This window comes from Alosa pseudoharengus, unplaced genomic scaffold (genome assembly GCF_046254945.1).
Source record: "Alosa pseudoharengus isolate Yale_2024_CS ecotype anadromous, Long Island Sound unplaced genomic scaffold, YU_APseudo_1.1 YU_APseudo_1.1_scf_9, whole genome shotgun sequence".
NCBI lineage: Eukaryota > Metazoa > Chordata > Actinopteri > Clupeiformes > Clupeidae > Alosa > Alosa pseudoharengus.
The window spans coordinates 20,129,994-20,144,146 of NW_027468881.1; the positions used below are offsets into that span (position 1 = coordinate 20,129,994).

The 14,153-nt window shown below is 45.3% G+C and overlaps 1 protein-coding gene across 6 annotated transcripts in view; it reads left to right on the top strand.

Annotated features, from left to right (window-relative positions):
- Window positions 1–14,153, top strand: part of kmt2d (lysine (K)-specific methyltransferase 2D) — a 44,525-nt gene continuing 30,372 nt past the window's right edge. For 2 of the 6 annotated variants that reach the window (XM_076277467.1, XM_076277472.1), the window contains exons 1-23: window positions 2–741; window positions 4,319–4,401; window positions 4,928–5,039; window positions 5,861–6,063; window positions 6,213–6,328; window positions 6,428–6,590; window positions 6,697–6,868; window positions 7,628–7,742; window positions 7,985–8,166; window positions 8,486–8,655; window positions 8,838–9,182; window positions 9,371–10,263; window positions 10,380–10,490; window positions 10,728–10,844; window positions 10,931–11,035; window positions 11,185–11,366; window positions 12,025–12,189; window positions 12,402–12,511; window positions 12,623–12,664; window positions 12,847–13,026; window positions 13,205–13,390; window positions 13,475–13,597; window positions 13,686–13,816. In XM_076277467.1, the coding sequence (XP_076133582.1) occupies window positions 4,353–4,401; window positions 4,928–5,039; window positions 5,861–6,063; window positions 6,213–6,328; window positions 6,428–6,590; window positions 6,697–6,868; window positions 7,628–7,742; window positions 7,985–8,166; window positions 8,486–8,655; window positions 8,838–9,182; window positions 9,371–10,263; window positions 10,380–10,490; window positions 10,728–10,844; window positions 10,931–11,035; window positions 11,185–11,366; window positions 12,025–12,189; window positions 12,402–12,511; window positions 12,623–12,664; window positions 12,847–13,026; window positions 13,205–13,390; window positions 13,475–13,597; window positions 13,686–13,816 (3,972 nt within the window). In that variant the 5' untranslated portion in view covers window positions 2–741; window positions 4,319–4,352. Of the gene's footprint in view, window positions 742–1,554; window positions 2,656–2,678; window positions 3,871–4,318; window positions 4,402–4,927; window positions 5,040–5,860; window positions 6,064–6,212; window positions 6,329–6,427; window positions 6,591–6,696; window positions 6,869–7,627; window positions 7,743–7,984; window positions 8,167–8,485; window positions 8,656–8,837; window positions 9,183–9,370; window positions 10,264–10,379; window positions 10,491–10,727; window positions 10,845–10,930; window positions 11,036–11,184; window positions 11,367–12,024; window positions 12,190–12,401; window positions 12,512–12,622; window positions 12,665–12,846; window positions 13,027–13,204; window positions 13,391–13,474; window positions 13,598–13,685; window positions 13,817–14,153 lie in introns of those variants that run through there. The other 4 variants (XM_076277473.1, XM_076277471.1, XM_076277470.1 and 1 more) reach the window with 4 other exon arrangements.

Sequence of the window (14,153 nt, forward strand, 5' to 3'; positions counted from 1 at the left end):
ATGTCCTTTACTCCAGCTAACACAGCCTACAAATAAACATAAACAGCCCGAGTTGTAATGGCATTAGCCAGCTAATGCTAACAGCGAGTTGGCGGTGCTATACCACACGCACCCTGTCACTCGCGTGGATGTGTTGTTGAATGAAGTCAAAGTGGCGGTGACTAGAGTAGGACAGTGGCAGAAGTTCAGATGGTAACCACATAGATACGCATTGAAATAACCTCGGGTGGTAACAGCTGTATATGCTTCTTAGATCCTTGGACGACAAGGTTCGTGGTAAAAGCATCAGTCTCGCAAAACTTGCTGCAAGGTGAACTATTCTGCTGACAGAAGTCAACGTTTATGTTAGTGAAAATGTTCGCTAACACTTTATATAGCCAGGATGGCTAACGTTAGCTAGTAAAGCAAACTGGTTGGTTTGGTCAGACTGTAACGTTACCCTGTCTTTTAAAGCTGCCTAGTCAGTAAGACATGCTGGGTAGGTGAGTTCTGTCAACAAACCTAAAACTGAAATTCAGATTTCACCAAATGATGACCAGGATCAACTCTAACGGAAACTGCTGTCCTATTTTAATAGCCAGCTAACGTTAGCTACCCAGCCGTCGAACCAACGTACTAACGTTTACTTCCCCCATCTGCAACCGGTTAGCTAGCCAAGCTAGCTACGTGAAATGAGACTATTACAAGCGATCAATGTCTGGATTGTTCTGATGTATGAACATACGAGCATCGCACTGTAAGGTAAGTGTGTACCATATAAAATAATGAACTTCTTTCCGGAGTCATTTGTACATAGCTCGCAACAAGGTCTTAACAAAGTAACTGTTAAAATAAGATAGACAGCTAACGTTAGCTTGCCTACCGAATGAATACAACGGGTTAATTTGGTTATTGCAAGTCGCCATCCTATCTTGCAGAATTGTTAACATGTTAAGAATGGTTTTAGGCTAAAACCTGTGTCATTAATGTTCTAACGTTATCTGCAACTCTGCATGACTGAACTGCCCTCGTAGCAGCTACATGTCTGTTGAAATATTACGTTAGAACGTAGAAATGCAGTCTGTTGATACGTTCCCTTGCTAGCTGAGCTGTTTTTCGTAGCTAGCCAGGCTACATGTTAATTCAGTTAAATCAGTAAATGGGACGTTCTAGCTTGCGAAATTAATTACATTTGGGAAACTAACTGCAACTACAAAATGCTATATATGATCATGTGTTTGGTTGTGTGCCGTTGTCTTATACGCGAACAACCCGAGTTGCATTCGTCCCAAGAGTGAAAACAGCCATTAGAGAGATTTGAGTTTTGGTTGCTTGCAAGGTCCTTTAGCTGGTCGGATTTATTGGCAATGTTGTCATTGTTTCAGTTCGCCATAAGTTACCTGCATTGGTTGAATAGTTTTTACAAGGGCTAAATAATCATTTTAAGGCTCAATTACACTTATTATAACATGTTAAAACATTTCATATTAACAGTTATACGGGTAACGTTAGTTATCACAACTGGAGTTTGGTAGCTATCAAGAGACGAGCTGGCTAACTTTGTCTCGAGCTGTAGTATACACTGTATATACTTGTTTGACAACACATTATCAGATTTTCCATCTGAATTGAACAATAGTGGTTTTCCATATAGTAAGTTTCACGAACGCACAGTTTGTGAATTGCTAACTTGGCCACACGTAGGCCTGTTTGGGGTGCCACTGTCGCTGAAAGTTGAGAAAATGTCGATAGATAGCTCACAGCTAACATTAAGGTTGGTTAGCTAGCCTGGTTTTGGTCTGGCATCGATGTTGAGTCGTACTTTCACCAATATTAGATACAAGTGACCTAGATAACATCAAATATCCAGGACTGTGCATTTATGCATTTTATTTCTTCAAGAATAAAAACACAATCACGCTTACAACGGTGATATTTCTGGACTGTTACCTTCAATAGCCTCAACGAGGCAGCTGAGCCAATGATCACTTTTAATTCTGTCAATTTATGTATAACCACATCGCTAAATGTAACGCTAGCTGAAGTTAGCGTGCTAGTCTAAAATTGTACTTGATTGCGTCGTTTACTTGTGAGTGCTGTTTGCCGACGAGTACTCATTAGTGAAGGAAGGGTAATCTAACGTGGTCTACATGACAAACCCTGTTGTCGTACTTTGTATGTTGTTAACTGTTGTGTCGAACAGAATTAAATATTTTCGACACCTCTATTGCAGGCCAATCTGTCCGCGTTTCGAGGCCTTATCAAACTGGTTTGTCCGCGAAATTTCCTGTTGTGTTAGCTCGTCGCGACGATGATAAATCTGGGTTGAGATTCGAGATGTACAAGCAGACTTGAAAACATCTAATGTTAATGCACTCGAGAATTTGCTAATGTTTTGTAATCACATTCAGTACTGTTCAAGTTGGGCCAAATAGCGTTGATGTTTTATCGAAATTCAAGTTTCATGTATCGCAATGGGTCTTTGTTTTATTATTAGTGGAATGACTTGTTACTGTATAATGATGAACAAGATGGCTCGTTAATTAGGTTGTAATGGCTACCCCTCTTCCCTCAGTCATATCAATTCCTAACATTGTTTTGAACGCCCTTAGTCGGTTTTCCAAACATGCGCACCTTGGTATAGGATGTTGTTTCTTTCAAATAAAAGTCGAAAAAGTAAGTTCTCTCTTAATTACGTAATGTTCACAATGTCTTTGTTCATTTTTTGGTGTTAAAATTAGCACATTTATTATTTCTGAAGGCTTAAGTTCTGTTATTGTACAGCGAGTTTCGATAGCACAGGGAGTAATAATTAAAATATGTTTTATTTTATTATCAACTGAGAATGCTTAGTAAACATTTGCCTAAAGCATACATTGATAATCAACGGATAATCTACCGCTTTTATTACGATAGAATTACCGGTTCATCGTCGCTGTATGTTTGTGTGGTACACATTTTAACGTCATGCACGGCCTGTTTCAGATCAAGATTTAACTAAAGATTAAAAAAAAAAAAAAAACATCCTCTTAATGTTGGGACGTGTAACCAGGTATATATATAGTGCAGTGCAGTAAAACCTGAGTGCCCGTTTTGCTGGAGTTGGAGGACTGATGGGTTTGCTTAGTGTTCCGCCTGCTGAACGATATGGCTTGTGGTCAATTAGGGTCAGGAACGTTGTTTTTGAGAGTGATGAAGCAGGTGTGGCGTTCATGTGGGCAAGGCATACATGTGCATTTATGACCATATATTACTGTTAACACGTCAACAATGGTTCTGTCTGTGTGATTATCAAACGAAATAGGCTACTGCTGGAAATACTTTCTGGCGTTACCTACCCATAATTTGGTAATATGCACATGTTTTCCCTGAAAAATCAACCGATTTCAAGTATTTTTATTTTAACGAATTCACTGTTGCCCTTTAACTATATGCGGAACTGTAGAAGTCTCTGATGTTTCTACACGGTAATGTCATTGCTGTCACAGGAAGTGTTGCACACGGAAGTTACATTTTCTTTGTGTATCTCGCTTTAGGGTTGTTTTATTTAAAGTAAACATCATTTCAGTTCCGATATCATTTATTGTCATTTTGAAGTAACTTGCGTCATTTAAAAGCATACATTGCAAGAATGCAACTAAAACAAATTCGTCAGAATACTTTTAATTCGTTTGGCTAGCAACTGACTAGCTATTTATGCAGAGTTTGTTGGCTAACCCCGGTTAGCAGGCTCCACATTAGCCAGCGATAGCAAGGTTGCGCGGCCAACTGGCCGAAGACGCACGAAGCAAATTAAGCTTATTTTATATTTATGCAATATTTAATTCAGCTCCCGGAATACACACGGTTTACTGGCATGGTGCAATAAATGGAGGAATGCGCTTTGTGATGGTCTGTAACGTTAGTCGTATTCGTATGATACTTTTCTGTGTTTTTGCACTGTCGGAATTTTTCTCGGTGGCTCATGTAAATAACTTTTCTTGTATCAGTAATGTGTATCTTGCATTGTTTTAACTTACAATCAGACCCCATGTTTAATGTTTGGACATGGTATATTTAACCGTGAACCTTAATCAAACATGGATATTTGTGGTTACTAAGTCGTGAGCCATATGTCCCATGCATTTCGTGCCTTTGAATACAATGGGCGACTCTGAACAAGTAAATCCCATTAGGCTTTGAAGCCTTTGTCTTTATTTCTTTGACACATGGAACTTGGTGTAGTCTATGGTGCACGTTGCACTTGTGCGCATCTCAAGTCACCAGTGCTAACGCCCTATTTTTTGCGCGGGTGAGTATTCTACATTTTTAACTCAGTCGGTCCATGTATGTCTTCCAGATCTCTGCGAAAGAGATCAACTTCTGGAGAAGGTATGGACGAGCAGAAATCAAACTGCGAAGAGAATGATTCTGAAACGGCAGGTACGTAAATAGTATAACAAAAAAGTAAAGTAAGAGTGAGTAAAATTGCACAAACTGAAAATGCACAGCTGCACCAAAATGTAATTCTTTTGGAATGGGTTATGATTTAAAATACTTGGGTCACCCCCACCCCCCCTTCCATAAACATCTTTAAGGTGATGGAGTGTGTTGGAAGCTTCATATTGAGGTTTGTTTACCTCTTGTGCTCTATGCTAAAGGGACCTATCATTATTAATTACGTAATTACTTTTAAAATAGTTAAAAAGCTTTTCTTAAAGACGATTACTATTTGTTTGTGACTGTAGGCTTATTACACTATTGGGTGGTCTCAGCAAGGCCCTTAATGTCGCCTATAATACCTATATAAGGTATTTAATGGGTGTTATTGTCTCTGTTTCTCTTGTTGGTGTACTTTTTTTGCAATGGAATGAGAGGCAGTTGTGAAGTAGGGAATGCTTTGGATATGATGGAGCTGTGGTGTAATTGATCCTGGAGTGTGGCCAACATATTGCTTCCCTTTCCCCAGCTGATGATGGTGCCCCCCCAAACCCAAGCGTCCTGCCAGAGGGGGAGGTTGATGTCCCTGTTGTCACGGAGGACACTTCTAACACTACTGTGGAGACTTCCAGTGCACCTGTGTAAGAATGTTTAAAAATAATCCGTTGAGTTGTCATATTTTGAATAGGGTTAACAGTAGGAATGCAACATCTTCTGTGAGTGTAAATGAAAGTGCTTTGCATTTATGTGCCAGTGTTTGCTCACTTTTCTTTCTTTGTGGTGTGCCATTTGCACTAAGTCGGATATAGCAGTAAGGTGTGTTAAGGTTGGCTGCAAGCATCAACATATGCAACGGTGAAATTAACCATTACATTAATTGTAACTACTAGAAATGTGTATTTATTTTTTGATAGGAAAAGTAAATGGGACTTTTAGAAGTGGGCCTCAAAATTATATTGTATTCATCTTAAAAAAAGTGTTTAAGAGCCTCATAAAGACCAGTTTTGTAGCACTGCTTGTCCAAGATGCTATCTGTTCTGTTTTAAAGTTATAGTCGTATCAATTAAACACTGTTGCCTCTGCTGAGAGCCACTGCTACTACAGGCTTTTGTCTAGAACAGAATTTGTAGAGATGTTTGACTTAGATTTGAGAAATTCACTTTTCTCTTGTCACTGGTAATGGAGAACATGTCTTCTTGCTCCATTGTTGTATATTCGGTTGCATTACCAATTTATTTTGATAGGCTGAAGATTAAAGTGCTTGATGAATAACATAAAACTGCAGCCATTTTAATGTGTACGTTGCCCTTGACTTTAAACATTATGGGCTTTTTCTTTTTAGATTCATTTTAGATTTACTCTAGGGTGAATTTATTACTATTTAATTTATTTATGGAGGAAGACACAAGGGGACGGACGGTGGTAGAATTCATGTCTGTTCGGTCTCATTTTCCCTCTGCAGGGAGAGCTCAAGAGCCTGTGCTCTCTGCAACTGTGTGGAGCGTAGCCTGCACGGACAACGAGAGCTCCGGCGATTTGGGCCCTCCTCTGACCGGCCCGCCTTGGAGCTCCCCGCTCCTGTCTTGCCTGAGGCCGGAAACGACGACCTGTCTTCCATCGGATTCTCCGACTCCAGCTGTCTGGCCACGCTGTTTGATGACACGGGTATGATCTTGATAGACCTGCCATTACATTGTGCCCCAAGCTCCATAAATCTCCATTATGTAGGGTCTGTCCTTGGCACGCACATATGGGATGATGTTGGATATTGTGTGGCCATCCACGAGTGGAGTAATGGTTTCTCTTGGTCACAGGAAGCTGCTGGGTGCACCACTGGTGTGCGGTGTGGTCTGATGGCGTGAGGCAGGCGGATGGCGAGGACCAGGAATTTGAGAACGTGGATACGGCGGTCATCTCAGGGATACAACGGGTATGTCCCACTTCAGATCACTTCACCTGTGAAGCTACCTGTTCTATAGATTCCAAGATTCTGATTATACTCTGTGTTTACTGTCCTGTCTTGGTGCAGCTGTGTGACTATTGTAAAAGACTGGGAGCTACCATCCGGTGCCAGGCGGACGGGTGCTCACGGTTTTACCACTTCCCCTGCTCAGCAGCCAGTGGCTCTTTCCAGTCCATGAAGCTTTTAGCCCTCCTCTGTCCGGAGCACATAGATAAGGCAGAGGAGATTGGTAAGTGACTGCGTTCCCCTCGAGTCAGAGTCATAGTTTTATGTATGTATGTGTTATATTAAACCTGTTGTGTGTGTGTGTGTGTGTGTGTGTGTGTGTGTTACAGCGGGGGAAGAAGCGCGTTGCGCTGTGTGCGACTCTGCAGGGGAGTTGTTAGGGCTGTTATACTGTACGGGCTGTGGGCAGCACTACCATGCGGCCTGTCTGGAGATCAGTGCCACGCCGCTGCAGCGTTCAGGCTGGCAGTGTCCTGAGTGTAAAGTGTGTCAGACCTGCAGGTAAGCACCAGCCCCATCACTACACTTCTTGACCACAGCTTCCTTCTATTGTCTGTAATTTGCCTTGGTCTATATCAGTGTTTCTCAAAGTGTGGTCCGGGGACCGCTAGTGGTCCGCAAGCTATCCAAAGTGGTCTGCGAGCAGAAATGGTAAAATATAATATAGATAAGTTGTTTGCAATATTGAACTAACTTGTATGTAAATTCAAACAGTTCTGCAACACAGCCTATGTAATTTATGCCAGTTTAAGCAAGGTGATTCAGTGAGTAGGCCTATTGTGTAGTATACTGTTGAAGTAGGTCTACTCTTTTTTTATTTATTTATTTATTTATTTTTAAGCTAGGTGGTCCGTGAGTTGTTTTTTTATTTTATTTTTTATTTTTTTAAATTTTATTATTATTATTTTTTTATTGGTTAAGTGGTCCTTGGTCTGAAAAAGTTTGAGAAACACTGGTCTATATCATTTCAGTGCACAGTGAAGCTGGAATGAAATAAAGTATTTGATTAAGTGTCTGATTGGCACTTCAGTGAATGCCTTTGGAACAATAAGTCATGCACAAATTCACTTTTATGTATTTTTCATAGCACACAAAGCAATCACAACCTGCCCTGTTCGCAAGATAAATGAATTTGGTTGGTTATGGTATTGGTAAAGTTTTGATACCATGGAGTGCCTTTGGATTTATGATTACATCATCAGAGGACAAATCAAGACATTTTCACCCTGTACACAATTATGCTATTCTTCTATTTACCAGACAACCAGGGGAGGACTCCAAGATGCTGGTGTGTGATGCATGTGATAAGGGCTACCACACATTCTGTCTACAGCCAGCCATGGACTCTGTGCCTCCCGACTCCTGGAAATGCCGGGTAAGAGTACTGTTAGTGTATATTTTAAGTATACGGTCATTGTATAGTGACTCATTTGTAGTGCTGGTTTTGTTTCAGCTAAAGCAGTTAAAGCTGCATTGAATGGCTGACCTGTTACGATTCTCCTTGGTTTTATATTGGTCATGTAAAAGTTCATATACACCATCTGTTAGTCTGTTGCCCTGTTTGACCTTTCTCTCTCTCTCTCTCTCTCTCTCTCTCTCTCTCCCTCCTACATACAGAGGTGTCGTATGTGCAGTGACTGTGGGGCGAGTGGGCTCAGCCTTCCAGGCGAGGCCCAGTGGTTTGAGAGCTATGCCGTATGTGAGGCGTGCCAGCAACGGCGCCTCACTGTCTGTGGCGTGTGCAGTAAGAGCAGTGAACCCCCCGCCACACTGCCACACAGATGCAGCACCTGCCACAGGTCCGTACCCACCAAGCCCTTCCACCATGTTGGACAGTTTCTGTATGTAACGGTAGAGTGCTATCTCAAGCTTGTAAGCTTGACTTTAAACCACATCTTAGAGAACTGCAAAATCATACTTTGTCTTGGGTTCAGGTATAGGACCGAGTTAAAGTCAGGAAATCTGCCATTAAACTCTGTTAGGATTGCAGTTCATTGGCTCACATTTACAGGCTGGATAATGACCATACAAATTAATGTGCCTTAAGGAGCTTGTGTCCAATGCATGTTGTCCTTAGTTTTTGATTTCGGAATGCCTCATTTTCTTTGAACTGTGCAGATGGGTGCACCCAGAGTGTGCTGTGGTCGGCGCGTTGGAGGAGAAAACAGTGTGTGTGCTGTGCCGAGAGGCCACGCCTGAGGCCCCAGCAGAAGCTCCAGCTCCAGCTCCGATGGCACAGGAGGAAGAGGAGAAGACGACGACGGAGGAAGAGGTGCCCATGGAGCTGGGTAAGTGCTGCTGTTGGGTTATAGTTCTGATTTTTCACGCACGCGTCTTAGGGTTCAAAAAGCACTTGCCAGAATTCACAACCTCAACAAAGATTTGTTACAGTGTGGTGCAGCTAGTAGAAATTTATTTGTGGCTCATCTTGGAAGTTTTGCGCTGTGGTTGAACTCGTGTCTCTCTGTAGGCTCAGACACTGAGGTGGTTGGAACGACAAAAGTCGAGGAAGTGATCATGGAAGAGGGACCTCAGGCTGAGGCCACAGAGGTCCCCTCTGAGTGTGCCGTGGAAACTGAAGTCCCAGTGCAATCCGAATCCGAAAGGGAAGTTCCACCAGAGCCTTGTGAGGAGGGACAGACGCCGGCCAAGCCTCTGTTGGAGAGTGGGGTTCCCACAGAAACAGCTGTTGAGCTCCAGGTGGATGCGGTGGAAGGCGAAGCCCCCTCAGAGTCCCACGCGGAGGGAGAAGCCACCACTGTCCTTCCTGCTGAAGCTCTATCCGATGAGCTTCCGGTCAGCTCTGAAGTTCCAGGTAAAGTAGTCCATCACTTCAGCACTCTAGAAGCAGTCTCTGTGAAAAACTGCTGCTGAGATGAGCTTTTGAGTCACATTGTTAAAATTCCGCCATAGTTTTGTGTTGGCACTGTTTGTTTTAAAAGCACACTGTGCTCTTGCAGAAATGTGAAGTGCGCTGTTTAACTGTCATGCTTTTGTCAACAGAAGGAAGTGTAAGCGTTGAACAGGAAGCCAGTTGCCTAACTGTTGCCAGCAGTGAGGAGGAGAGCAGACCGGAGGCTGAAAGCCAGCTCATCCGGGACAGCCCAGAGAGCCATGTGGCAGACAGCACGACTGGAGCTCAAAGCAGCGCTGTGGAGGGAGAACCGGAGGGGCACTTGGGGCCGGAGGAGGAGGAGGAGGAGGAGGAAGAAGAGGAGGCTCCTGTGCAAGACGCCGAGGTGAGAAAGGAGGAAACATCTGAAGACGTGGCTGTTTCTGAAGCTTCCAGGAAGTCTCCTCCCCGACCACCAACCCCTCCAACCGACAGCCAAGAGGCTGAGCCTGTTGCCATGGACACAGAGGAGGCAGGGCCTACAGAGCTCGCCGAGGACTCGCAAGAAGGTGCGTTGGAACCCTCTGCGGAACAGGCTGAGCCGACTCCCTCTCTGCACACGGAGGACAGGCCTGCGCAGTCAGAGGAGGACGAAGAGGCACTGGACGAGGACGAGGAGGCCCTGGCGGAGTCGTCGGCGAAGGAAGAGGACTGCCCTGTGGCGGGCGAGGAGGACGATGACGACGACGACGAAGAGGTGGTGCGGCGGGTGAAAAGGAAGCGGCGGGTGGATCCCCTCGAGGGGGGCTGCAAGCCGGAGTTGCTGCTGGACGAGGCGTCCAACATGAGCCACGGCGACGAGAGCAGCAGCGGCTTCCTGGGCTCCCCGTCCGAGCATGACCCGCACGGGCACTCCGCCGACCTGAGCCTGATGCCGGCCGGCCGTTCACGCTCCGACTCGCTGCTCACAGAGACGGACGACTCTCTGCCGTTTGACCCTCTCAAGCTGGATGGGGAGAAGGTGAGGCGCCGCGGCTCCCCAGGTCGCTCTCGCATCAGACAGGTAAGGACCGTCCAGCTCTGCATACTGGGGCATCTGTTGGGGGTATCTTGGTAGTAACTGACCTAAGGTTTGGATCTTGGACTCGGTGATAACAGTGTTTGCTGGTTCTTTCCTAGGGGCGGAGCAGCGGTTTCCCAGGGAAGAGACGTCCTCGCGGCGGTGGCAGTGGAAGGGGCCGTGGCCGGTCGCGCCTAAAAGCCATGGCCTCCTGCATCGACGCCTTCCTGGTACGTTAGCCTAGCACACCTGCTGCTGCTAATAGCAGTTGAAGTTAATCAGTTTGTGGGACTTTCTCTTCCCTTACACCTGTTCATGCACAGATCTGGTTACTAAATGCTGTTGGTGGGGATTTCTGTTCAGCTGCTACTGTTAAGGGGGTTCTGATTTCGTGTAAACACTCTAGTGTTTGAGCCCATCACCGACATCACTTGTGTCCTCTGAACCTGATCTCTCCTTCTCTGCAGCTGAGTATGACCACAGACACTGGACCGAGCAAGGAAGAGGCGGAGGAGGAGGAAGATGACACCATGCAAAACACAGTGGTGCTCTTTTCAAACACTGATAAATTTGTCCTGCTGCAGGTAAGTCGCTACTTCGTCTCACGTCATTGACCCCTGTTTTACTGGCTCAGGAGTGTTAACAGTTGAATGGCCTCCTCTTTCTGTAGGACATGTGTGTGGTCTGTGGTAGCTTTGGCAAAGGCGTGGAAGGGCAGCTGCTCGCTTGTGCCCAGTGTGCCCAGTGTTACCATCCATACTGCGTCAACAGCAAGGTGAGCATTCATTCACTGCCACTTAATGCCCCCTACCACAGGGCAACAGACTGCACACATTCACAGATTTTGCCCATTATGCTCTCTCTTTGTATGAATATAATCAACTATGAATAATGTATGACTGGTTTTGACCTTTCTGTGCACAGATCACTAAGATGATGTTGCGAAAGGGCTGGCGCTGTCTGGAGTGCATAGTGTGTGAGGTGTGTGGAAAGGCCTCGGACCCCTCGCGCCTGCTACTGTGTGACGACTGTGATGTCAGCTACCACACCTACTGCTTGGACCCGCCCCTTACCACTGTCCCGAAAGGGGGCTGGAAGTGCAAATGGTGCAGAAGCCCTTCATTTAACTAAAACATTTTATTTCTCTTAAAAGATCTGCTGAAATCACTTGGTAATCGGTGGTTGGGGCTAGAAAACGAAATCAGGGAGGTAGTGAGGTCTATAAATGAGTTTTTCCCATCTGTTTGGCACTGCAGCATATTGTGCTAGCTTATTCGTTATTTATGCATGAAGAAAATTGTCGACTTCTCACCTTTCCAGCTGTTTGCAGTTTGAGTTCTAAATTCAGCTTGAGCTTTACAGTTAACAAAGACAGACATGACTAATGATCCAGGAGTCTCTTTATGTACCAGCTTATGTCCACATGAAGCTGAATGCATTATGTATTAAATGGCCGGTGGTAGCGTAGTGGCTAAGGAGCTGGGTTAGCATACAGCCAGAAGAGTTTCGGCTCCACCGTTCCAACGTTGTGCCCATGAGCAAGGCACTTAAATCTGAGTTGCTCAGAAAACAATGGTCCTTGTAATATAACTAACGTATGTAAGTGGCTTTGGATAAAAGCATCTGCTAAATCACTATGTAATTAAATGCATTGTATATAAATTAAATGCATTACACCGTCGTAGGACGTGTTAGCTGGTCAACAGTTCCTTATGCCCACTGCAGTTGCTCCTCTCTGACCGCTTTGCTGTCATGCCCGTGCAGGTGTGTGTGCTGCATGCAGTGTGGTGCCAGCTCCCCGGGGTTCCACTGCGAGTGGCAGAACAACTACACCCACTGTGGCCCCTGTGCCAGCCTGGTCACCTGCCCTGTGTGCCGAGAGAATTTCAAGGAGGAGGAGCTACTGCTTCAGTGCCAGCACTGTGACAGGTGAGCGCAAGCACACACACACACACACGCACACACATATATACACACAGAGGTTATATTTTAAAATGGAAATGTGATTCATTCATGCGCATATGTATTAGGTTGTCTTCCCTGTGACTTTCTTTTTTATGACTTAAGACTGCACCACGTTTGTCTGTTAATGTGGTCGTCATGGGTTGATTGGTGCATCTTCTGACTTCTTTTCCCCACAGATGGGTGCATGCTGTGTGTGAAAGTCTCTACACTGAGGATGAGGTAGAACAGGCATCTGATGAAGGATTTGCCTGCACTGCTTGCATTCCCTATGTGCCCAAGCCTGTGGGTAAGTGAGCGCCTCTCAGTTATACAGAAGATCTCGAAGGTGATTTAAAAAACATACATAAGGTTGCTGTTGTAGTTTACCCTGTTAATGTATCCTATTTTCCTCCACCAGTGGTTTCCCCCATGATGTCGGCTTTTAAGATCAAAGAGCCGGGTGAGTGTTTCCCACGCCTAGTTTATGTTCCTTGCCTAGTTGTTGTCTCATGACTGTTTGTTTTTAAAAAGGTGTTTATCTTTGCAGTTTCTCTCTTTTTGTTTTGAGGAATGCAGGTACATGGTTGTTGAAATCAGCCTTTGTGTATGTAGCACTGACCTCTCTTGTGTCTCCTCCCACAGAGCCCCAGTTCTACCGTCTGGAAGGCGTGTGGCTGACCGAGTCGGGCATGTCCCTGCTCCGTAGCCTCTCCATGTCACCCTTGCACAAGCGTCGTCAGCGCCGCTCTCGCCTTGGGACCCTGTGTGGGGAGGTCCAGGACAGCCTTGAGCTTAAGGAGGTAGACGGAGAGGAGGGCAAAGGTCAGGGTTCTTCTCTCTACACACACACACACACACACACACACACACACACACACACACACACACACCTTACACTCTAGTGTTGGCACCATTGGAGGTGCTTGTCTCTGATTTATGCAGTGCATCCACGGAAGTGGCCATGAAGGCTCATTTGGTTTCTGTAATCATTCTTCCAAAGGCTGTGGAGAGCCAATGGAGTGCGAGCCAAAGCTGGAGGCTCCTGGGAGTCCTGACCGGGAGGGAGGAGCAGAAAGGGAAGGAGCAGAAGGATGTGCTGACGGCATGGCGGACCCTGAGGGACTCAAGGGAGGAGTAGAGGAGACGGATGATGGGAAAAAGAGAAAAAGAAAACCATACAGGCCAGGTAAGACATGGTCAGGTTGCTTTCACTCCGCTGAATTGGTGAAATTGAATGTGCTGTCGCTAATGAACTGGTCTGTGTTGCTAGGAATTGGCGGGTTCATGGTGCGGCAGAGGAAGTGTCACACAAGGATGAGGAAGGGCCAGATCGCGGCTCTCTCAGGGGAGGGAGGAGCAGATGGCCAACCTCATGAGACCAAACTGGAGGATGGTACGGGAAAGAGTTATTTTCTAGAAGAGTCAAGGGAATCCACATAAACAGTTTCTGATGATTGTTTTGCTTCCCTACTGCCTGTCAGGTGCACATCCAGACACTCCCATGGATGGACCCCCAGAGGTGAAGACCGGGGAAGGTGAAGGGGAGCAAGCCAAAAAGCGACGGGGGCGGAAGAAGAGCAAGCTGGAAGATATGTTCCCTGCTTACCTGCAGGTACTAACCTCTTTTATATGTTTGAAACCACCCCATATACCAGGGGTGTCAAACTCATATTAGGCAGTGGGCCGGATTTGTTGAAATGAGACCTCGTGGGGGCTGTCATTCTCATGGTCATTATCATTTTTCTGCATGGGTATCAGAGTGTTTGATGATATGTTCCTTTTACTATACCCACTTATAGGCAAACAAATACAAATCATGTACTGCTCTCATATACTGCTCTTTCTCTCTTGAAATATCCTACTTCCATGCCAGTTTTTTCAGCCTCCTCTTCCCTGAGAATGGTTTGTGCTAGGTTTAAGCAATTTATCGTATTTTTCAGATATTGCAT